The 23,130-nt window shown below is 40.5% G+C and overlaps 1 protein-coding gene across 2 annotated transcripts; it reads left to right on the top strand.

The window, feature by feature from the left end:
* The first annotated feature begins 73 nt into the window (after positions 1-73).
* Positions 74-22,271, top strand: LOC120421759 (ubiquitin carboxyl-terminal hydrolase 36). 2 transcript variants are annotated; one of them, XM_052709466.1, is made up of 4 exons: positions 74-970; positions 10,148-12,074; positions 12,131-12,911; positions 20,751-22,271. In XM_052709466.1, the coding sequence occupies exons 1-4, from the start codon at positions 556-558 to the stop codon at positions 20,913-20,915; spliced, it is 3,288 nt and encodes a 1,095-aa protein (XP_052565426.1). In that variant the 5' UTR covers positions 74-555; the 3' UTR covers positions 20,916-22,271. The 2 variants fall into 2 exon arrangements, with proteins under 2 accessions (XP_052565426.1, XP_052565427.1); XM_052709467.1 differs by lacking the exon at positions 74-970 and adding an exon at positions 9,623-9,978.
* The last annotated feature ends 859 nt before the right edge of the window (positions 22,272-23,130 follow it).

Below are 23,130 nucleotides of genomic sequence, written 5' to 3'. Positions count from 1 at the left end.
GACAACTGCAAACTAATCACGCAGACTTTTTTCCGCACTCCGCGCTGGCATCCCTTGCCCATCTGTCACAAGCGTCCGAAAAAGAAGACTTCGCACGAGGCGACCCGCGAGTGCCCGATAATTTCTACAGAGCTGCTTTTCGACGCATTTCCGGCCGTAACTAGTGCCTCCCGGAACCGTAAAGTATGTGCAAAGTGTCCGCGGGGTTGTGTTGGCCGCGCGCAGCGAAAAATTTGCCACATCCGGGTCGGATTTGGTGGTGAAAAAGCGATTTGAAAAACGCGCCTCCCGAAGCGCGACAGGAGGCAAAAATTTTGACGAATCTGCTGGCTGAGGAGGGTGGTGAAGTTGCTCTCGGCCTGCTGTGGTGCGGTGGTTGGTGGGTTGAAGTTGGAGTGTGCGTAACATCAAGAGTGGAGTGAGGCAGTAGTCAGCGAGAAGGAAAAAAAAAGTGAGGCAAAAAGAAGATTGAAAAAGTGCCGTGGCCTTCTTCGTTTCGCGCGGAAAGTGAGGGGATTGACGTAGGAACTGGTGGCCGATTCCGAACCGGACCAGATGCCCGTCCAGATGGTGTGCGACTCGACATCCCTGGTCAGTGCGGCCTTGCGGGATTCGCTGCCAACCGGCGGAGGTCCCAGCAGTAGCAGCGGTGGCGGTAACAACTCCGTGACAACTTCCGGCTTCCTCGAGCCCGACGAGGACATTGACCGGATCGAGAGCACGCTGGCCGTGGCCATCAAGCGGAACCAGTTGCGACCGATCCGGTACGAAGAAGTTCCCGGATTCGGGCAGGAGTTGGACAGCCTAAAGTCCAAGTACACGGTGCTAAAAACCACCTCCTCTAGCGCTGGAACGACCGTCAATGGCATCAACGGTAGTAGTGGTGGCAGCAGCAGTCTCATGAATGGCGGTTCCATGGCCAAGCCGACGTCGACGTCAGACAGCAACGGCATCGGCGCCACACAGCAAAGTAAGTAATTCAACGTCCCCTCCTTCCCTTCGACTGCTAGTAATTTGGTAGTAACTCGAATTTTCGGGACGGGGTGGCCCCACCGGTGTGTGACGGATGGCGGTGGCGGCGGCGACGACGGAACGAAACTTTCCCTCCGTAATTCCAATTGCATTTTTTTCCTTCATTCACTGCACACAACCTTTCGTTCATTGGGTTTCGTGTTGTGTGGCGCTTGTACGCAAACATTTACAGTTTTCTTCACGCGATGTCTGTGTGTGGGAACCGGAATCGACGACGACGACTACGGAGTCCGTGTTGTACGCGCGTAAATTGAAGTTGCCTACACCGCACGGTGCTGCCAGGTGCAGACCGATGTAGGTCAAAATTTGACCTAGGTCACGGGCGTGTTTTGGGTCGGGTTTTGTTGTGGTCACATATTCGCGACATTTTGAAAAATGTTAAAGGGGAAAAAATCATGAAATTTTAAACAACAATAACCAGCTATCGTTTTAGCACTGCAAGTTTTGTGTCTAATCTAATCTTACACAAACGCAGCCAGTCCGATGATGATTACATTATTGTCATTACAGTACTTGTTCGTTAACTGGGCTGAGAACGATCGAAAAATGACGAGGGGATCATCGATGCTTTATATTTTTACAACAAAAAAAAGTTAAGTAAATCAGAAATTTTACAAGACCATACGTACCCATCAAATTTCCGTTAAATATGACTTGAAAATTTATGAAAACTCAAAATTTATTTTTTATTTGATGATATTTATATTTGCATCCAGTGAACCCTCTACCATTTTGCTTTGTTATTTTTTTTTTACGTTTGTCTCCTTTTTTGTGCGATCGAGCGCCCAGTTACCGAACATAAGTACATCCGATAACACCCGGAAAAGTATTACTAAAATCAAAATGCCCAGCCCTACTGCGTAGTATTTACCGCAGAGAGGATTCTGAGAACAGAACACTTTTACAGAATATAGAGGGAAGGAAGGATGCGTGGACATACGGTATCAAACGCTCGCGGTTAATTATTGCATTGGTGTTGTGTGTGTGTGTGTGTGTGTGTGTGTGTGTGTGTGTGTGTGTGTGTGTGTGTGTGTGTGTGTGTGTGTGTGAGTGTGTGTTACTTTATAACATTTTAAAATATATCATATCATGGACAATACTATGTAATAAATAACCTTCATACCCAGCTGAAAAGCTATAAAATAGTTTGTTATTAATTGACACATGGCGAATTTGTATCAATTGTGGCTCTAGACGTGTAACTATAACTAGGACAAAATCTTATACAATGGGTAGAATCTTATACCATAAGACAAGATTAGGTACCCGATATAATACAAGCTCATCTCCTGAACAGAAATCAATTTAAAATCAAAATTTATAGAGCTTACAAGTATGTGGGTCAACTTTAAATTTTGTTCAATGAAAAAAAATGCATACTTTTTTCATCGTCCTAAAATAATTATTGTGGACAGCAACCTGCGCTGAGTGGAGTTCATTCCGCACACTCACAACGCCGCTGGGCTCTCAGCTGGCAGCAAGGCTGTCTGTTTTGTGACGCTGTCAAACGCATCAATGTCATTTTAATATGTTGTTCAATTTGTTTATCTTGTTCGTTTCGTCAATAAAGTAAGCCGCATGTGTTTTAGCTCGTAGTAATTATGATGTTTTAATTGTGTTCCCTGTGCAATTGTCCGTCCAAGAAAGTGGGACGTGGTCCGAAGTGGACCGCACATCAGGACACAAAAATAATTGTTTCTGCAAGGGATAAATTTAAAAATTGTTTTAAATAATAAGCTGGATTATAAAACTTTACACTTTTGCCGTTTATAATTCTCAAAAAGATGTTCTTATCTCGGCACTGGCTGAACCAAGTTTTGGTTAGGTTGGTGTCATTCGATTCGTCTTGTTTTTATTAAAAATGATTAGTAAAGCAGGTCGGGAAATTTCTCATATGTTTGGCAGGTACAGTCAATACTCGATTATCCGATAGTTTGTATGAGAATCACGTTCTAAAATTTTTTTTTATTTTCTTACATTTAACATTAAATTCGAGTTTTGCAACCCTATACAATATGCTTCTTATCAATACCTCATCGCTGCCATTTTGGTCGCCATCTTGGATTCAAAAATTCTAAATCACTTCAGCGTAGTTTAAGAATCACATTTAGGCTCGGCAATCAAAAGTATCTCAACGAAAAAAAATGTTTTTATATAAGTTAAAAGCAAGGTTAACGTTGGTCCTCGCAAAATCTTTTTATTTTTATTTTGTTCAAGAAATTAACACAAAACTAGTGAAATCATCTGAGCAATGATTTTATTTAAAAAATAAGAGTTTTTCTTTTCCAATACTTTTTGAAGATTCAATATAAGGTTATACATTATTTTTCGGTCAATTTCTACAGCGGTGCCCGAGGAACTTAGATGGTAAAAACAATTTAAAAATATCTGTTATTGTACCGTCGATTATTTTCATTTAAACTTGTTTTGAAAATCAAGTTGATTGTTCATAAAAGCAGAATCGGTATTAAAAAAAGCGCTAGCAAAAATAAATGCCTCTAGATTTTTAGCAGTTGGTTTCATTTGAGGTTTTATTCATTCCTCGAATATTTCAGTTAGAAAAAAAGGGTTTTCTTACTGATTAGAAGCAGTTCAAAAAGCCGAGGTACTCTTTTTTCTCAAAATCCTCTCTATCTTGATGCCTTCCTCCCTCAATGATTTTTTGTCATATTTGTTTTTCTTCGCCTTCGATATCCACTCTAGCTCAAAGAATCCCTTACTGGATAGTCCATTCTATTTAATTTGCTCCAAAAACACTTTCCATTTGTCAATATTTTTGCATTCATGGATATTTTCTTCATGGAACGGAGCATCGAATTGAGTATAATTTTTATTTGCTGGATATTCCCAAGTTACTCTCCCATAACTATGTGTCTTGCAATCGTATTTCCTAATCGATTCTTCATTTTGCACTGTTTTGAAAAAATATGTTTCTTTTTCGATGATGGTCCTTTCGATATTGATAAATAGAGAGACTAAATCGATTAGTCTTTCATTTATTCAACGAGACTCTTCCGAGTTGGATAAATACGAAAAGTGCTGAAAAATTCGAGTTGCAAAAGTTGTTTTCAGTGAATTCTCTCTGTGTCGATTTTGAAGGGACCGTCGAGAGAAGCTGGTATCAGGTTATAGAAAGAAACAATCAAATTATAGTACTCATGGAAAGAACCAAAGTTTGTATACATCCGTAAGAAAAAAGTGTTCCGAATTTATAGATTTCAAGGGTCAAAGTTTTTCTTCAAAAAATTGATATAAAAGTTAAAATTTGCAGTTGTTCGATACAGCATTTGAAAGATCGCAAGAAAAGCTTTCAAATAAAGGCAAAAGCGAATCATTAAGTTCAATTATCGATTTTCTATGATTTTTTTAACATTGGCCGATCTGTAAACTGTTCCGAATATGAGGGACGACTGTACCTGAGTGATAAAAAAAACTCTAGATTTGAACAATCGAATTTAGTGAACACGATCGAACCCTTCAGTAAAACTTGGCTGGCATGCGAATTAAATCGACATCTGAATGATTCGCACTATTTCCGTATTTAATGTCACTCGTCGACGTACCACCCGAGCTTCGATGCTATGAATTGGGATAAATTACACAATGTACATAAATTCGCAGCACATCCCACTGTCCAGCAGGGATGGCAAATGGCAAAAAACCATCGCGAAGCCCTCGTTTGATTTATTACCTTCCAGTTACAGAATTCACTATAATGATATATGAAGCAACTGTAGATTTTGTACAAACGAACAATTTTGTAGAACATTGTTTTGCTCCAAAGTGAATGCTGTTGACACTAGAGCGTAAACAATGTCTAAAAATGCCACCATCGGCGTCCCTCACTCGCGATGGTGAGGGGATTTTTGTTTACGCTCTAATGTCAACAGCATTAAGTTTAGAACAAAACAATGTTCTACAAAGTTGTTCATTAGTAAAATATCTACAAGTGCTCCATACATGATTATAGTTAATTCCTTAACTGGAAGGAAATAAATTAAAAAAGCTTTTTGGAGGCCCATCGGCAAATACCTTCCCTGCTGTCCAGTTCATGTGTAGTGGTAAAGCCACCCCTCCTTTGAACGATTCAGTCACGGTCACTCACACACTCTGCGCACAGAAAAACAACACAACACGAAAGTTACGGTGTATGTGAGTGTGCTGTTGAGAGCAGATCGAACACGGGGATCCACCACACTGCGTTACCAAGCGTGCTCGATGATGATGATTGCCAAATGATTGTGTGATGATTTCTCAACTTCTTATTGGATTTCGTTGACTCTCTAGGTGTTTCGTCATTAAGGTTTGTCATGACATGCAATTGTGTGGTTTATTGTAGGAAATTATTCTAGTTGGAAGTTTTTTAAAATGCAATATTTTTGAGAAAAAAAATAATACAAAATTTGAACCAAACCATCTCTCACAATCATTACCGTGTAAAGAAAGTGAAAGAGAGATGCAACGCGAAAGGTCGCTAGAAGAATTCGTCGTAAACAAGAGCGAGACAGCCAACAAAGTAGTCAGGGTGGCAAGTGTTGAGTCGCGGTCTCCCTCTCACCCACCGCGCGACTAGCGAACCTTTTTCTCTTCCGCTATTTCTAATCTAGCATTTGAAAGTGGCTTAACTTTTTTCAAAGCTGCTTAAAATATTTTTCTAGGTTGAAATTAAACACTTTTTGAAATATTTTAGAGATTTGACCTTTTTAAAAGCTAGTCGCGATTTCTTTCTTTCCTTGTCCAAATCAGTGTAATTTCTTCCCTTTCCTTCCTGTACAAAGAGAGAGACACACACACACACACACACACACACGCCTTACTCATTTCTTGTTGGAATCTTTTTCAGTCACACTGCTCACAGTGAAGTAAGGAAGTGAGGAAACGTGCGTGTGGTGAATTCTTTTTCACGAACGAGCTTTATTTTTCATTTTGTGTTTTGACATTTATTAGTTTTCCCTTTGAAGAAAAAAGCGACTTTAATTTCCGCGATCGAATCGACTAAAAACGACAAAAATAGTTGAAACAAGTGCTAGAAGAGTGTTAGAAAAGCGAAAACGAGTGTGAGAGCGAGGGAGAGCGAAAAGAGAAAAGAACGTGTGAGATAAGCAACAACGAAAAAAGAGTCTCATTTGACAGAACAAAAATAAAATCGAGCGTGGCCTACTGACGAGTCGTCTGACTAAAAGAGTGTGAAAAGTGGTGGTTTGACTGTGTGTTGTGCGGACGTAATCTGTGTTATCTGTTGACGGATTTCCTCCTCACCTGCAACCCAGCACCACTCACCACGTGTAAACAGTTGAATATTTACCGTCGCGCCTCTCTGGAGTGTTTTTCTCGTCGATGGAATTCACGTTTCGTGGAAAATTTCATTGATTAGAATCGACTTTGATAAGATTTTTTTGGGATTGCCTCAAAAGGCCGAAACTCAAAAGGCAGAATCTCGGAAGGCCGAAATTCAAGAGGCCGAATTTTGTATTTTGCCCAGAAGGCAGAACGTCTCAAAAGGCCGAATGTCTCGAAAGGCAGAATGATTACGGAATGCAGAATTTAATTCATATTTTCACGATTTTCATTGATTATGATGTTCAAAGATACAGTAAACTAATAAACTGTGTTCTTTTTTATAATTTTAAGCAAAATAAGTACATAATGAGTACATTCTGTTTATCTTTACCGATCATATTGTTACCATGCATACAAATGAGTAGAGTAGAATGAATTAAAACATTTCAAAAGTGTTTCAATCTTGTTGTTGATTGAACTATGGTGACGGTAACCAAAATTTCTCGGGTTAGTTTTCAAAACGTCGTAAAAGCCAAACCCCTCAAGTGGGGAAAACCGATGAAAAAGTTTTCGACCATTATTTTAATTCTTATTTATATGTAAGTGGGTTTCTAGAGCATATTTTTAGTCAAAATCATTGCTTTGACTATAAGCTATGGTTGCCATATCAAGTGAATTAAAATTTTTAACAATTAATGTGTGTTTTAGCCTTGTTTTACAACACCAGGTTGATTCGACCTTTTACATGAGCAAATTGTTTCATACGTCCTTGTACTTGGGACTTTTTTTGAGTAAGAATGACAATACGACCATTGGCAAAATTTATTTATTTTATGACTAAACCACATTTAAATCAAACATTATTATTTTGAACATCTTTTCAACACCCCCCGCAAAGAGGGCAGTCGATGTTTTGTGTTTTTGGAGGAGATTGGGAGAAAACATCGCAGGGGAGAAAGGTCCAACTGACAGATTTTATTCTCCCTCTCTCGCGTTGGCTCATACGCTAGCTGAGAGCACGAACAAAATGACGAATTACCACTGATTTGTTTATCTTTTCTTCAGTGGTCTATAGGACCTTGAAGAACTCGGGATTCCTGGTGTTTTGAGAGGGCGTTTATGCGTGATAAGATGGATGCGGTCATTATCGCTTGTTCCGGAACAGATTATGCAACGATTTTGTGCTGGTTTAGGCTGCCACACAAAATGATGATTTTGGGGGAAGCTAGCCGTCTCTTCCGGAATAAATGACTGAAACTGGGTTTGGTGGCTGGCAAAATGGAAAATATTCTACGCGCATCCTTTAAGTCATATAATCAGCGCAATGTTTTTAACGGGATAACACATATTCATCATTTTTCGTTAAAACTCATGTGCGCATTATCATAAAGCAATTAAAACTGAACTTACGTCCTTTTTCTATGAGCGTAAGTACATTTTTGAAATTATCAGTACTTACGACCTTGCATCACCAAGGACGTATGTGACTTCTCCGTATGAAAAGCACATTCGACTTTTTAAATGCGGGCGATATTTTTGTTTAAATTTATTTTTTTGGAAATTCTGCTCGAGTGGATCATTAGTAGTGCGTTAGAAGAGTGCAACCGTGCCAAAAACTCAATTTTGGACAACTGGCGCTTACGACCTTTTGAAAACTAACCCGAGATTTGATCATTCGTCACCAAGTAAAAAAAAAAAAAGTCGTCACCAAGTACTTAAATGAATTCAAATAATTACAATTATTTTTTTGCGGCAAATAAATAGGGGATTGCCTCAAAAGGCCGAAACTCAAAAGGCAGAATCTCGGAAGGCCGACATTCAAAAGGCCGAATTTTGTCTTTTGCTCAGAAGGCAAAACGTCTCAAAAGGCCGAATGTCTCGAAAGGCAGAATGATTATGGAATTCAGAATTTTATTCATATTATCACGATTTTCATTGATTATGATGTTCAAAGATACAGTAAACTAACAAACTATGATCTTTTTTTGTAATTTTAAGCGAAATAAGTACATATTGAGTACATTCTGTTTATCTTTACCGATCATTTTGTTACCATGCATACAAGTGAGTAGAGTAAAATGAATTAAAGCATTTCAAAAGTGTTTCAATCTTGTTGTCTATTGAATTATGGTGACGATAATCGAAATTTGATCATTCGTCACCAAGTACTTAAATGAATTCAAATAATTACAATTATTTTTTTGCAGCAAATAGGTTAAAACTTCAAAAATTTAGTTAGCAGCAATGCTAGAAAGTTATGCCTTCTTTATTTCGAAAGCAATTTTTGTTATATAACTATGGTTTATGAAAATAATAATAGCAAACCGCGCCCGAAAAGGCGGAAACGCATTCCAAACTTCGTTTGGAATGCGTTTCCGCCTTTTCGGGCGTAGTTTGCCTTATGGGATTCGGCCTTATGAGAATTCTGCCTTTCGATCAATTCGGCCTTTTGAATTTCGGCCTTTCGGGATTCGGCCTTTTGAGATTCGGCCTTTCGTAGGAGACCCATAAATAGAATATTTTAAAATTTTGTTAGCAGCCTTCTTTTTTCCGAAATCAATGTTTATTACATAACTATGGTTTAAAATAATAATAATAGCAAACTGCGCCCAAAAAGGCGGAAACGCATTACAAACGAAGTTTGGAATGCGTTTCCGCCTTTTTGGGCGCGGTTTGCCTTATGAGATTCGGCCTTTTGAGCATTCGGCCTTTTGGGATTCGGCCTTATGAGAATTCTGCCTTTCGAGTAATTTGGCCTTTTGAATTTCAGCCTTACGGGATTCGGCCTTTTGAGATTCTGCTTTTCGTAGGAGACCCATTTTTTTTTATTTGATTTTGTTTTCATTAAAAAAAAATGGAATAATTAAAAAATCACGATATTCTAACAAAAAAAAAACATTTCTTTAAAATTGTAATTCTAAAAGCAGTTTGACATGTTAGGCATCAGACGGGTGATTTGCAAATGACTGAGAAGACGCAATTTCCAGCTGCTTTTATTGCAAGCAAAAGGAGATTTAGGCCACGCCCCCTTACGTTCGAAGATCCTCCCTTGGATCCGCCCCAAAATGTTTAGAAATGTTTTAGAAAATCGCTTGTTACAGAAGTGATAACTCAGAATAGTGTTTTGAAAAATGTTTTGAACTACTTTTGAAACTTTTTTAATGTTTTTAACCATGTATTTTGTTCAAAAGTCAGACCAAATGTAGAGTTAAATCAGAACAAAACAAACAAGTCGAGCCTTACGAATAATAATTACCAGACCACGTTCGTGCACCTTTGACCTAGACACAAACCAACAAAAGAACTAAACCAACCGTTTCTTCAAAGTGTGTGACGGCAATGACCGCGCTACCACCTAGTCGTCCCCAGCGGTAGAATCGAAAATCGCGATGATCGCCCGGCGACGTCGCGGTCGCCGACGGAAACCCTACCCCGTTCGCGGTCCGCGGTCACCTCCGATGGGTCAGCGGCTCCTGGAGGTGGCCGGCGCCACGGTGGAACTGCTGGACCGTGTGCTGACCGTGGCCAAGTTCCGACTGCTGGTGGCGGTCCAGCTGCTGGCAGCGATGCTGGTCAAGCTGTGGCCGAGGGCGAGGGCGAGATCGCGAGCGGTTTTGGAGGAAATGGTTCAGGATGTTGAGGAGGAAGAAGAGGATAGTGATGATGGTAGGTCTAGTTGGCCGTGCAAGATTTGACGTTTGTGTTTTTTTTTTTTTGTGGGGGGAAGTTTTCAGCGATGGACTCACTGTGCAAGGCTTTGGCCAGAGTCACGTTTGACGGTTGGGCGGATTGAAGCTGGATTTAACGGTGTTTTTTATTCTCTTTTCTCTTGCAGATGGTCCACAGAGCGCGGGGAAGGATCAGCTGCCGGTGCCGAAGCGGGTGTTGTACGCCCGCGATAATGTGCAGATCGGGTGGAAGGCCACGGGTCGGAAGTGGCAGACCGGGGCCGGGATGACCAACGTCGGGAACACGTGCTACCTTAACTCGACACTGCAGGCGCTGTTTCACGTGCCGGCGATCGCCAACTGGCTCATATCGGATGTGACCCATCGGGAACGGTGCGACGACAGCAACGGGCAGGGGGGTTGTATAATCTGCGCCATGGCCAAGACGTTGCTGGCGTCGCAGTCGCAGAACCAGGGCGCCATCAAGCCCTACCTGGTGTACTCGAAGTTGCGGCTGGTGTGCAAACATTTGGTGCTGGGTCGCCAGGAGGATGCGCACGAGTTCCTGCGCTACCTGGTCGAGGCCATGGAGAAGAGCTACCTGGCCAGGTTCAAGAACAGCAAGGAGTTTGATCAGCTCACGAAGGAGACCACCCCGCTAAATCAGATCCTCGGCGGTTACCTCCGGTCGGAGGTAAAGTGTCTCTCCTGTCAGCACATCTCGACCACGTTCCAGCACTTTGAGGATCTGCTGCTGGACATCCGGAAGGCCAACTCGATCGAGGACGCGCTGGATGTGTACTTTGCGCGGGAACGCCTCGAGGAGAACCAGTACAAGTGCGAGGCGTGCAAGAAGCGGGTCGCGGCCACCAAGCAGTTCTCCCTCGAGCGAGCCCCCTTTGCGCTCTGCATCCAGCTGAAGCGGTTCTCCATGATGGGCGGCAAGATCAACAAACACGTCGACCTGCGGAACCGGTTGGACCTGTCGCCGTACTGCAAAACCGGCAAGCTCACCTACCGACTCGTGTCGATGGTGACCCACCTCGGAAACACCCAGCACTGTGGCCACTACACCGCCATCGGTGGCACCGAGTCCGGCTCGTACTACGTCTTCGACGACAGCTCGGTGCGGCCAATCGCGATGCAGAACGTCACCAGCACCAACGCCTACATCATATTCTACGAGCTAGAAAGTGTTCAAAATGGTATCAAAAGCACCGCCAGCAGCACTGCCACCTCGGCCTCGTACGCCGCTTCCGCCAGCACGACGGGGAGTAGTTCCTCCGGCAAGCAACTGCTCGGGAGTAATTCCGGCGCCCCCGCCGGATCCACTACTGCGTCGCCCCTCCGAGTTTTGGGGGCTAGCGGCCAGTCTGGCCACAACCCTCTTCTCCCGAGCAAGCTGGAAAACCGGCCCGGCTTTATTGGGCCAGTGCTGCCTGGGCAGCCGCAGCACCAAACCCCGCAGGAGAAAGCCAAAAAGCTGGCTAACGGGCTAAGCAATCACCACATCCACTTCAACGACGCGGAAGACGACTTTGGTGAACCGACCTCGCGCCTCTCCCCCGTCTCCTCAACCACCTCGTCCCTCTCCAGCCCCTCCCCGAACAAGCAGTCCCGCCCAACGACGCTCCCAAGCCCCAAAAAACCCACCCCCGCAAGCCCAGCCAGCGTCAAGAACCGCTTCGGCATGACGATAACCACAAACGGTGTCAGTTCCACCGCCGCCGCCAGCAGCACCTCCAACGGTACCTCCCAAAAGCCTTCTACTTCTTCCGCGTCGTCGTCGTCTGCGTTGACGGCCTCGACATCCGCTCCCACACTGCCATCCATGCCTAAACTTTGCAACAGTTCTGCAGCAGCGAAGAACGGCGAAAGCAGCGGCGGCACCTCGAGTACAGTGGGGCTCAACGGCAACATCAAGTCGGCCTCCACGACGGCCCTCAGCAACGGTCACAAAGCGGTTCGGCTAGTCCCGTACGATGACGGCGACGACGACGATGATGACGAGGAGGAGGTGCTGGAGCAGCGTCGGATTGGTTCCAACGGTCACAACCGAGTTCAGCAGCACGACAGTGACGAGGATGAGGAACGGTGAGTTCGATTTCAAGCAAGAAAAACTAGTTTCTCTAATCGCTTTTCGTTTCCAGATTACACCCGAGCGCGGGAAATCCGAAATCGGTCGCCCCCGACGAGGAGGAGGACTCGTCCTGCTCGCCCAAGTCCCCGCCCGTCATCAAGTCCAAAACGGGCCTCTGGAAGGTGAGCGACAACCGCCCGGGCAGCAGCAGCAGTAGCAGTGCCAACAGCAGCAAAAACGCATCCCCGGCCACGTCCGGCAACTCGTCGCCGGCCAACTACCAGAACCACAACGGGAACGCGACGTCAACCGTTACAAACGGCAGAAACGGCCCACTAGCCTCCGGCTATCAAACCAACGGCCGCCAGCAGCAACCGTACCAACAGCAGCAGCAACCCTACCAGGGCAACGCGTTCAACTTTAACGGGTACAACCGAAACGGTAATGCCAACCAGTCGGACGTGGTCAACCAGCTGCAAAAGTTTTCCCACCGCGGGTACGGGGCGCCGGTGCGCAGCTGGAACGGCCAGCAGACGCACATGGACCGGGAGTTGGCGCTGGAGCGGCGCGAGGACCGCAAACGGCAGATGGAGGACGATCGCGAGACGGAAATGGACCGCGGCCGGACGAAGAAGGTCAAGACGAACTTTTACCAGGGTAACGGTAACAGCGGCGGTGGCGGCTACCAGCAGCAGCGGGATGGCGGCAATCCGTTCCAGAGCTATCAGAATAATCAGATGAACGGAGGGGGAGGCATGAACAATAATGGCAATGGCAACAACAACCGGAAGTGGAACAATAATGGCTACAATGGGAATGGTGGGCAGAGGCAGCAGAAGTTTTGCGATTCTGTAAGTATTTTTTAATGTATTTATTTGGGATGTTTAATGTCTTATTAACTTCGTTTACTAAAACCGAAATGGCACAATTTTTTATCCATTCGAGAGTTCAACTATTGAAACAATGCAATGTTTTACCATATTCAAACAAGTCATTGAGATTCCAAGCCAGACTAGCACTTCCCTAACACGGACGTAAACTTCAAATACCTAAAATGCATAAAATTTGCCCGTAATTGCATTTCCCTTCAAGTACGCTTTCAATGTAAATCCGGTCTACTTCGAGGAAAACACCGTTTATGTTCAGATTCGCGATCTAGGTGAAGTACTCACAATCAGGGACGAGGTTTGGAGGAACTTCTTAGTCGGTGCTGACGATGAAGCTGCCATCCTACATCCAGCAGTAGTTGGATCCCAAATCATAGCTGCACTCACTCAGGACCAGGGATGCCAGGTCAGAATTTGAAAAGTCTGGATTGTCGTCAAAACCATCCTGACTTTCAAAAATCGAATTTTCGCTCCGTTTTTGGAAAATCTGTGCTGCCGTTCTACGCATAATTGTCCCATGTTCAAAAAAGTGCAACTGAGAAAAACGCGATTGAAATTTTTCGACCGATTTCTGTGTTTCTACGCATAATTGTCCCGTGGGTTCCTATCCGCCCTATGAGTCCCTAATCGCCCCAGTTAGCAGTTTATCACGCTTATTTGTGATTCTCTTGCTATACAACAGGTAAACAAGACATAATGCTTAGTAAAACTAATGATTCCGTGTAAGAAAATACTTGGTGGGACAATTATGCGTAGAAGTTTAACGATGGGACAAACAGACTTGGTGTTGTTTTTAATGAGTTTCCGAACAAAGTACCAAATTTTAGGTGTTTTTCTTAAAGTACACGTCAAACTAAGCTTAGAAATGTCATAAAGTCAAAATAGTCCAAAACTGACATGGGACAATTATGCGTAGAACGGCAGTGTGTATTTAATATGTGTCAAATTTATGTGTTTGTATGTGCATCACAAAATTTCTGGACACAATTTCAAAAGTCTGTGAAACACAGACAAATCTGTGTACCTGGCATCCCTGCTCAGGACAATGGCAATTAGGTTTTACGCCGACTGGATTTTTAGGTTAGAAATTTGACAGTTCGGCTGCACTGTTTACATTTTTTGCACGTGTGTCTAAGTCAAAATGTGTGTGCGTGTGCGCTCGTGACGTCACGCTGTAAAACCTAATTACAGATTTACTACTGTTGGGAAGAAAACGAACAGTCACCCGATTATTTCCAGACTGCTCGACCGGATTTGGACCGGTTTGGTCTCATTTTTTCGTATTGGGCTTTTAAAGTTATGCTAATTAAACGTTTGAGAAAGATCGGGAAAATTGAAAAAAGATCCAAGTTTCAGAAAGGTATTGAAAAGACCTTACTAATGAGCAATGAGATTAAAGATCTGACAACCCTGTCACAAGAAATGAATGTGAGGAAGGCACCAAACGCCTAAAAGTGGATTACTAGTCCCTATTGATAAACAAAGCCATTTATGATCTGATTTCCACCCAATATCCTAATTTTTTAAGCTTGAATTTTTTTTTTGCAAAATCAGAATCAATACAGTCCAGACTCGTTCATCCGAAGCCTCGATTATCCGAAGTTCGATGATCTTAAGGTTTTTATGGGACGTCGGATAATCGAAACACGAAAAAAAATCGTTTTTATTTTCTTACTTTAAACATGAAATTCGAGCTCTGCGTTCCAGGGGTAGGCGTGGCTGAATGGTTACGCTGTTCGCTTCGTAAGCGGAAGGTTCTGGGTTCGATTCCCATCTACCCCTATCGAGAAATTATGGAAAGAAGGAATAATTCTGAACACTTGAATATGAACGAAAAATTCATTAGCTCGCGGCGGGGTTCGATCCCCCGTCCTTTGGGTCAGCAGACAAAAATGCTAACCACCAGAACATCGAGGCTTAGTTGTCTAGAAGGATTAAGAATGCTATAAGAATCCAAGAAACTTGATTGGAATCTGTGTGAACCAAAGAACAGGAAAATGCAATATTGAATGCAAGTTGAATTCAAGGACACTGGTTGCATAATTGTTAGGCGAATATTGAACTTTCAACACGACCAGAATTCACCACAAAAAGCTTGGTGAACCGAATTGGAAAGCTTCCAAAAATGAATCCAAGAACATACGAAGAATTAAGGACTATAAATAGATTTGACCGGCCGCATCACTTACCACGGTAAATCCTGCCTACACACCCATCTTACTTACACCCTCAAACCTCACGTGATACTTTGTCGATGACGCAGCTGATTTAGCGGTCTTCATCACTCAAGTATCGGACTAAAATTCCTATCCACTTCCCCCGTGTCTTACCACTGGTCGTGGCCGGCGCTGTGATTGGCTAGCATGATAGGGACATTTGAAAGTTGCGAAGTGGTGATGATTGGTTCCTACTCTTCATCTGTGGTCCACGGAGCAATTCTTGGAGGTCCTGGTCAATAACAGAGTAGCAACTACGGGTAGACACCAATGCTATGCTATGAAATTCGAGCTCTGCGTTCCAATTTTAGTCAATTTTGAGTAGTTAATTGCCTATTTAATTACAAAATGCATTTTTTTTTTTAATATTTCATCACCGCCCTTTTGGCCGCCATCTTGGATTTATAATTTCTAAATCTAGCTGAAAAAGATCAACATTCAAAAATAAGACAACGAAACCTATTTTTTTATTTGATTATCAGAAGTGATTTTTTTCCAAGGTTCGGATAATTGAGTCTGGACTGAATTCTTCAATGCTTCAAAAATCTTTCTAAAATTTACTAAATCCTACCATATCATGTTAAATTTTCGATGCTTTCACTAAGAATACATTTTTTGTTAATGTAAAAAGTTGCAATGTAATTATAGTATTAATTTAATACTCAAAAAGATTCATAAAATACTGAAAGCGAAGTTCAAAATCCATTTTCAATTTATACAAGTGTTTTTGCAATCCGGGTACTTAGCCGAATGGTTAACCGATCTGCCTTTCAAACAGACGATCAAGGATCAAATCCCGCCCGGTCACCTCGCCATCGATTGTTCGGTGGCAACTAGACCCCCTTGCTCTCTCTGGGAGCACCAGACCTCGGTAATTAATTACCACACTAGAGTGTAACAAAAATGACTTTTTGGCGGGCATTCAGGGGTTTGTTCCGGTGGGCATACTGAGCCCAAATCCCAAATATGAGCTTGATTGGACGTAACAGGAGCTGGCGCTCCGCCCTTCAATTTTAAATTAGATTTAACCCGTAAAAAAAGATTTTTTCAAAAATGTCAAGTTTTGAGGCATTTTGGCCACCAATGCGTTTACCAAAAACATCACTGGCGTGTAGGCCAGTTCCGCATCTTTTGGTATATATAACATTTAAGTTTGGAGCATCGTGGAAGTCGGTACAGACCTTCAAAGTTTGGCTTTTTTTTCGAAAAATCGGCCCCGGCAAAAAAGATATGCGTCGCACCACGCGACGCCCAAGATGCCATTTGATTTTGCAGGGACCAATTTTTCGAAAAAAAAAAATGCCAAACTTTGAATGTCTGTACCGACCTCCAGGATGCTCCAAACTTAAATGTTATATATACCAAAAGATGCGCAAGGATCTGGCCTACACGCCAGTGATGTTTTTGGTAAACGCATTGGTGGCCAAAATGCCTCAAAAATTGACATTTTTGAAAAAAACTTTTTTTACGGGTTAAATCCCATTTAAAATTAAAGGGCGGAGCGCCAGCTCCTGTTACGTCCAATCAAGCTCATATTTGGGATTTGGGCTCAGTATGCCCAACGGAACAAACCCCTGAATGCCCGCCAAAAAGTCATTTTTGTTACATCCTATTACCACACACACACATGCCGCTCCTCCCACTACAACAGCTAGCGATGGGTGAGTGGAGAATAGACGGGAAGATGACCAACCAACCACACCACATCGCGTGAAGGAAGGAAGGAAGACTCTTCCAACAAGACCCCCAGGAGATCATAATCTACCATCAAGACGAAGAACAATAGATCTCGGATCTATAAATAGACGCAAGGCTCCGTGATGGCAAGGCCGATTGAGCCAGTTAGGGTATAGGTTAAAAGATTAAGATAGAGGACAAAGAATAAAAACAAGTGAAGTTTTCACAAATTACCGTACTTTTCGGAAACACTCAAATTTTTATGATTTGCAATATGGGTATCAAACTTAGTCAATTCTACATTCATATTCACTCAATTATAGTAATATTTTTGGAAAATACTAAAAAAATGACAAAATACCGTATTTTACAGTAAAATTTAAGGATTTCAAAAAACTGTAATTTGTGAAAATTTGAGTAAAACAAAACTTTAATAAAGGTAAAAATAATCATAAAAAATTCACTTCGATTTCTACCCAATTGCTAGTTACAAAAATTCGAATATTTTCGGAAAAAGGTGATATTTTGTGATGCTTAAACAAAAAAATCAAAAATGTGAAAATGTATGCCATATTTCGCCTCACACATTTAGCAAATTATAAAAATTTAAGAAATTTCGAAAATAGTACGGTATTTTGTGAAAATTTTAGTATTTTAAAAACTCTAATAAAGTGAAAATGCATACAAAATTATGCTTTATTTGATACTCATATTGAGAGTTATGAAAATCGAGTATTTTCGAAAAAACGGTTTTTTGTTAATTCTTTTTAATGTTTAGGCTGGTAACAATTTTATTCAAAGTTTTGTCACCCTTCCCTGGGCCTTGTAAAGTCAAGGGGCATGATTTGATCCTAGTGCATTAGTTAAAATTTGGGTATACATTCTTTTTTATAAGCACTATGGACACCACTTCATGCTACGAGAACTCGCTTTGTCGCAGCCCCAGGGCTTAAGCGTTGACCGATAAGCTGTCTTCGTGAACTAGGTAGTTCTCCGATAGTGAAAATATCACAATTGCACAAGACACCGCTGCTTCTGTGACTTTTTCACTATCACAATGTGGGATTTAGGTTGGGACTTCAGGATAGTACAATTGATTTGTTGCTTAGCATTAGCATTTAAAATAAATCTGTATGCTTTCCAAATCTATTTGATGATAAATTTAGTTGCAATTGTTAAGTAAGAGTAATGCAGTCAATAAACTTTGATTGATGCAGAACACTAGGCATTCTTTTATGTCAAATTGTCCATAGAGTCTCGATCAATCAATAATGTAATGATATCGGACAAAATTCGTTGATCTGTTGAACTAACGGTTTTCGGATTATGGTTGTATCGACCATTGTTGCGAATCGAGGAACTACGGATCTTTTGACGTAAATAGTCATTTCTTTTTCAAATCGCGATTTCTATCCTATTTGTATATCAGTACACAATTTTTATTGTTTTTTGATAGAAGTAGTATTACAACAGTAATAGGAACGTTTAGTTTTGAACATTAAGTTTAGAGGATTTTAGATTAAAATTTATATTTTCAATCCAAAGTAGTTAGCAAATGAATATTTGGACTTAAATGAATAATTGAATAAGTTGGACTTATGAATAACACACAACTGTACATTTATTCTAGAGTCAGATCCATACAGCGTCAGTGTTTATTTGGTCGAAGTGTACTAATTCATTGGCAGATCTGATTCTAGTTGTAATGTACGACAAGACTACTGACGGACGTGACAGGACGAGGGCCCAGTTTAGAGGTTTCAACATCAACGATGTGCGGCTGGACCACCCTCCCAAAAAAAAAAAAAAAAGTTTTGTCACCCTTCAGAGTCGGCCCGAAATTTTTTCTAAAAACTTTAAAACTCAAATGGAAATTCAAGTGCATTAATTTCCCTACGTTTAGAATCATTATTAGGGGCAGGGGGGGCAGAATGGCCCGCCTAAGTAAAATGCGCCAAAAACCATAGAAAAACATGAAAACTTATGAATTCAGTGTAGTAGGCTTATGCTTTGGGATGTTCCCTTCAATGTTATATACTTGGTTGATGAAATTTTTTAGCTTAAAACTGTTTTTGAGCCACTTTAAAAAAAAAGGTTTTTCGACTTTTTTTCCAGGGTGTGGGGCAGAATGGGCCACCTTAAAAAACAAGCCATTTTGTCTAATACAACGTTGAAGGGAGATAAGAAATGACTTAAGGTACCTTTCTAACATAGTTTCCATGAAGACCACTTTAATAAAAATAGTCACTTACCAAAACAAAGATTTTTGAAATTAGTGTTAATATGTTGAAAAAGGACACTATTTTTACAAATAATCATCAAAACAACTAAAAAATCAACTAATGTTGCATTAAACGTGTTTTGTGAAGCTACCAGGAGTGAAATAATCCATTTAATCCAAATTTCATACATTTGATTGTTTTTATAAGGCAGGATAAGGGTGGTCCATTCTGCCCCCAAGTGGATTTTAATTTAACACTTCCACCACCAAGTCTCTAAATGATTTTAAGGTTCCGTTGTTGTTTGTATACCTTGGTAGTAACATCTAGTAACGTTATAAGCATTGAGCAAACTTTTTCAAAAAATCCAACTTTTCAGAAAGCTTATTTAAGAACCTCGAAATAAACAACATTTGTGTGGTTTTTCAATAAATTTACATTTTTGCTCATAATTCGAAAAATACAATGAATTCAAACGTCGTTTTCGGTATGGTGACGTTATTCGACGTCCATTACAAGACCCTTGCCTTACAATTGGTATAAATCCATTCTAAAGCCCAAAACCAAGGGTGGCCCATTCTGCCTCCCTGGTCCATTCTGCCCCCCCTGCCCCTATGCATGTTTGGGTTTAGTAAAAAAATCTTTTGATTTTTTGAAAATTTTCGATGTTTGGTATCGCAAAAAGTTTTTTTTTCGCAAAAAAAAATTGTTTTCGTCTAATCTTACATTCTTTGAAAACAAATGATTGCAAAACAACTGAACTTGTAAATAGTAGTTTATGCAACAAGTTGCAAAAAGAGGATTTTTTCAGCACGAGTCGTACATTTATCCAACGAGGTTCACCGAGTTGGATAAATACGACGAGTGCTGAAAAAATCAAGTTTTGCAACGAGTTCCATACAACATTTTTTGCAATTTCGAAAAACACCCATTGAGTGAAATTTTAAGTTGAATTTTCATGTATTTTGTCAATAAATCGTTTAAATCAAAAAAAATTTTGAAAAGTGTTACTTTTCGAAACAAGTGCTGAAAAGTTCAACTTTTTAGCACCCATTTCAGTGCTGAAAAGTAGAACTTTTCAGCATTTATTTTGAAAAGTGTTGCTATTCGATTCTGTTATTTTTGGTACAGAAAAGTAGGCTTTTTCGTCGTTCAAGAATGACAGGAAAAGTAAGTAGTTTCACGACGGAATTGCAAAAATGTATTTTTTTAAACTTTTTTCATTCAAATGTTGAGACAATGGCTTGTTATTTAAATTTTTATATTTTTTATTTTTTATTCATTTATCACATGGAAACGGATTTGCGCAAAAAAATTAATTTAATTTCCCATGCTTTAAAAAAAAGTCTTAACATATCAAGAATGTCGTAGCCCCATCACGCAAAGAAATGGAAGTAAAATGTTAAAGGCAACGTGATTTATACACGATCCCCTACTGCGTTGTGTTTATCGTAGAGGAGAATCTGTGAACGGGCACATTTTACAGATTGTACAGAAGAGGAAGGAGGCGTGGACATACCGTATCAAACGATCCCGTTTTAATTTCATACAATTTATGAAAGTTAATTTATTTTTAAATAATTGCTGGATTGATTTTTTCGAGGGTTCGTTATTTCAAACATTGCTATTTGTACGAAGAAAAAAATCTGTCATTTTCATTTATAATAAACTTTTTTTCTTCCTTTTTCCAGAACCGCAACGGGGGAAACTACTACCAGAACGGGAACAACTACCACCGGAACCAGAATGGGTTTCGCAACGGTGGCCGTGGGCGTAATGGATTTTTTAACAAGTCGTATAATCATCATCAGCGCGATAACGTTGGCACTAGCAATGGCTATCACAACAACCGATAGGCGGCGACGACAACAAATCTTCGGCGAGGAAGGAGATGTTCCGGAACCACCGGAACGGCAGCTGCGACAGTTGCGCGAGGAGCAAACCTTGGATTAGGAGCAAACAAGTGGTGTGGAGTGTGTGCAAGAAGTGAGTTGCAAGATTAATATTATTATTTTGCTTTCCATCGAATCAAATTTTAATTTTAGTCAGTAAACCAGAGTTTTCACCTTTCCAAAAAGAAAAAAACAAAAAAAAACCGCGCGAAAAAGAAGCAAACGTTAAACATTATCATTGTTTTCATTTTTACCCGTTGTGTAAATGTGTAAACTTTAAGGCAAATAGATAGAGAGTGCAAAAGAGAGCGAGCGATCCTTTTAAAGGGGAATAAACGGGAGAGAGAGGGAACGTTTGTTGATAGTTTTTATTTTTTGTTTGTTATTGGCATAATCCTACTTTCTTTTTTTCGTTTCACACGCTTTTCCCTTTCCTATCCAAATACAAAAGAAAGGAAATGAAATGAACAGCCAGAAAGCATTTTTATACAAGAAACACGAATGTTTTTTTATTTTCTATAAAATATATACTAACTGTACTCTGTACACTGCAAGTAGGCAAGTAAGTATCGCTAACAAAAAAAAAACAGAATTAATGTAAATTGTTCAGAATTCTTGTAGCTCTTTACCACACCCAAACCTAGTGCATATAAAATTGAATTGGAATGGAAATCAAGGAAAAAACAACAACAACAAAATAAGAGAAAAGTTTGTAAATAAAGAAAAACAATGCAAAAAAATAAGATGAAAAAAATACCTCTGAATCACGCGCTCTTGAAGAAATGCAAATCGTTGAAAACAACTTACATTTATATACATAGCTATATTATAAACAGCAAAACAGTGAATAAATAAACTAGACTAGACAATTACGGCAAGAAAAAAAAACACGTCATTTAGAAAACATTGAATAAATAACCCAAAAGAAAAGAAAAACAACAACAATTAGTCAAAATTCCCAGCGCAACAGAAAAAGAAAAAAACGCAGTTCCTTTTGGTTATTCATGCTCTCGACGTGCGCGCTTGCGTGCGCGGGAATGATTACTGAAGAAAAAAAAATATCGCATTATTTTACAGTCAAATCAATCAAAAGAAAAAAAAGAATTGTAGGAATGAAATCACGAAATGTACACTTACAGAGTGGATTAAGAAAATTAAAACTTATTAAAGACAAGGATAAAATCTGAATCATTAGAAAATCACGTTTGAAGTAAAAAGTGAACACAGTTACTGTAAATAGGCTATATCTAATTAATTATACTAAAGTCTTTATCTTTACGAAAGATTAAAAACAACCTGCAAAAAGAAGAAGAAAAAAAATTAAGAGAGAAAAAAGATGAACCTGAGTTCCCCATCCCCTTGGAATGGCTAAAAATCGCAGAGATAAACCTGAGCACGCAGTTTCCGGCAGGCGAGGAGAGTGTTTGTGTGCATTGTACATTGCGTAAGTTAATTCATTAATAAACTGTATAAGTTTACTATGGTACCGAACGATGGGGGTGTGTGTGTTTGATATGCTTTCCAAACTGTTCCGAAATCCGTTATTTGAACTCTTCACGAAGCAATTGTTTGCAGCATGCCTAAACTGCAAGTTGAACATCTTGAAGTTCTGGACTACTTCTGCCTTTTTTAGTAGGTTTCGAACTGTCGATATCTCGGAAACTATTGGTTCAAATTTTTAATGCTAAAACAATTAACTTTTGCGATTTTTTTTAGGATTTTTCAATAAAAATAATTTAAATTGCTTTATCAAGCTTAGCTTTTGAAAAGGTCTAAAAACATAGTTTTCCTTATTAAATGGTTTATACCAAATTATTTTTTAATATTTTGAAGATCAGAAAATGTTGCAAAAGCTTTAATTTTTAACATTGGAAACCCGGATCTCAGAAACTAATTTTCCAATTTTCAAAGTTCCAGAGAAAAAAAATGGAAATTTTCTTGGCTTTTCAAACATATTTTTTTCAGTGCTTTTCCTTCAACGAAGTTGACTTTATAGCTGTCGGCCACCATTGCTAGTACCAACCACTAGTGTCTTCCTTTTTATCTACAAGGACTTCGCCGCCCTGGGCTCCTAAGTGTATGAAAGTATGGCACGGAGCGACGGCGCCGAATACCCATATTTACACAAAGAATTTAGAGCGCCCGCCGCGGGATTCGAACCGACGGGAAAAAGTTGCTT

Source organism: Culex pipiens, chromosome 3 (genome assembly GCF_016801865.2).
Source record: "Culex pipiens pallens isolate TS chromosome 3, TS_CPP_V2, whole genome shotgun sequence".
In the NCBI taxonomy this organism is placed as follows: domain Eukaryota; kingdom Metazoa; phylum Arthropoda; class Insecta; order Diptera; family Culicidae; genus Culex; species Culex pipiens.
This window is presented reverse-complemented; position numbering and strand designations above follow the sequence as displayed.

Excerpts from the sequence above, each read along its gene's own strand:
- LOC120421759 (XM_052709466.1), top strand. The coding sequence starts at position 556 with ATGCCCGTCCAGATGGTGTGCGACTCGACATCCCTGGTCAGTGCGGCC. Across the intron at positions 971-10,147 it reads CATCGGCGCCACACAGCAAA|ATGGTCCACAGAGCGCGGGG; the intron begins GTAAGTAATTCA and ends TTTCTCTTGCAG. Across the intron at positions 12,075-12,130 it reads AGTGACGAGGATGAGGAACG|ATTACACCCGAGCGCGGGAA; the intron begins GTGAGTTCGATT and ends TTTCGTTTCCAG.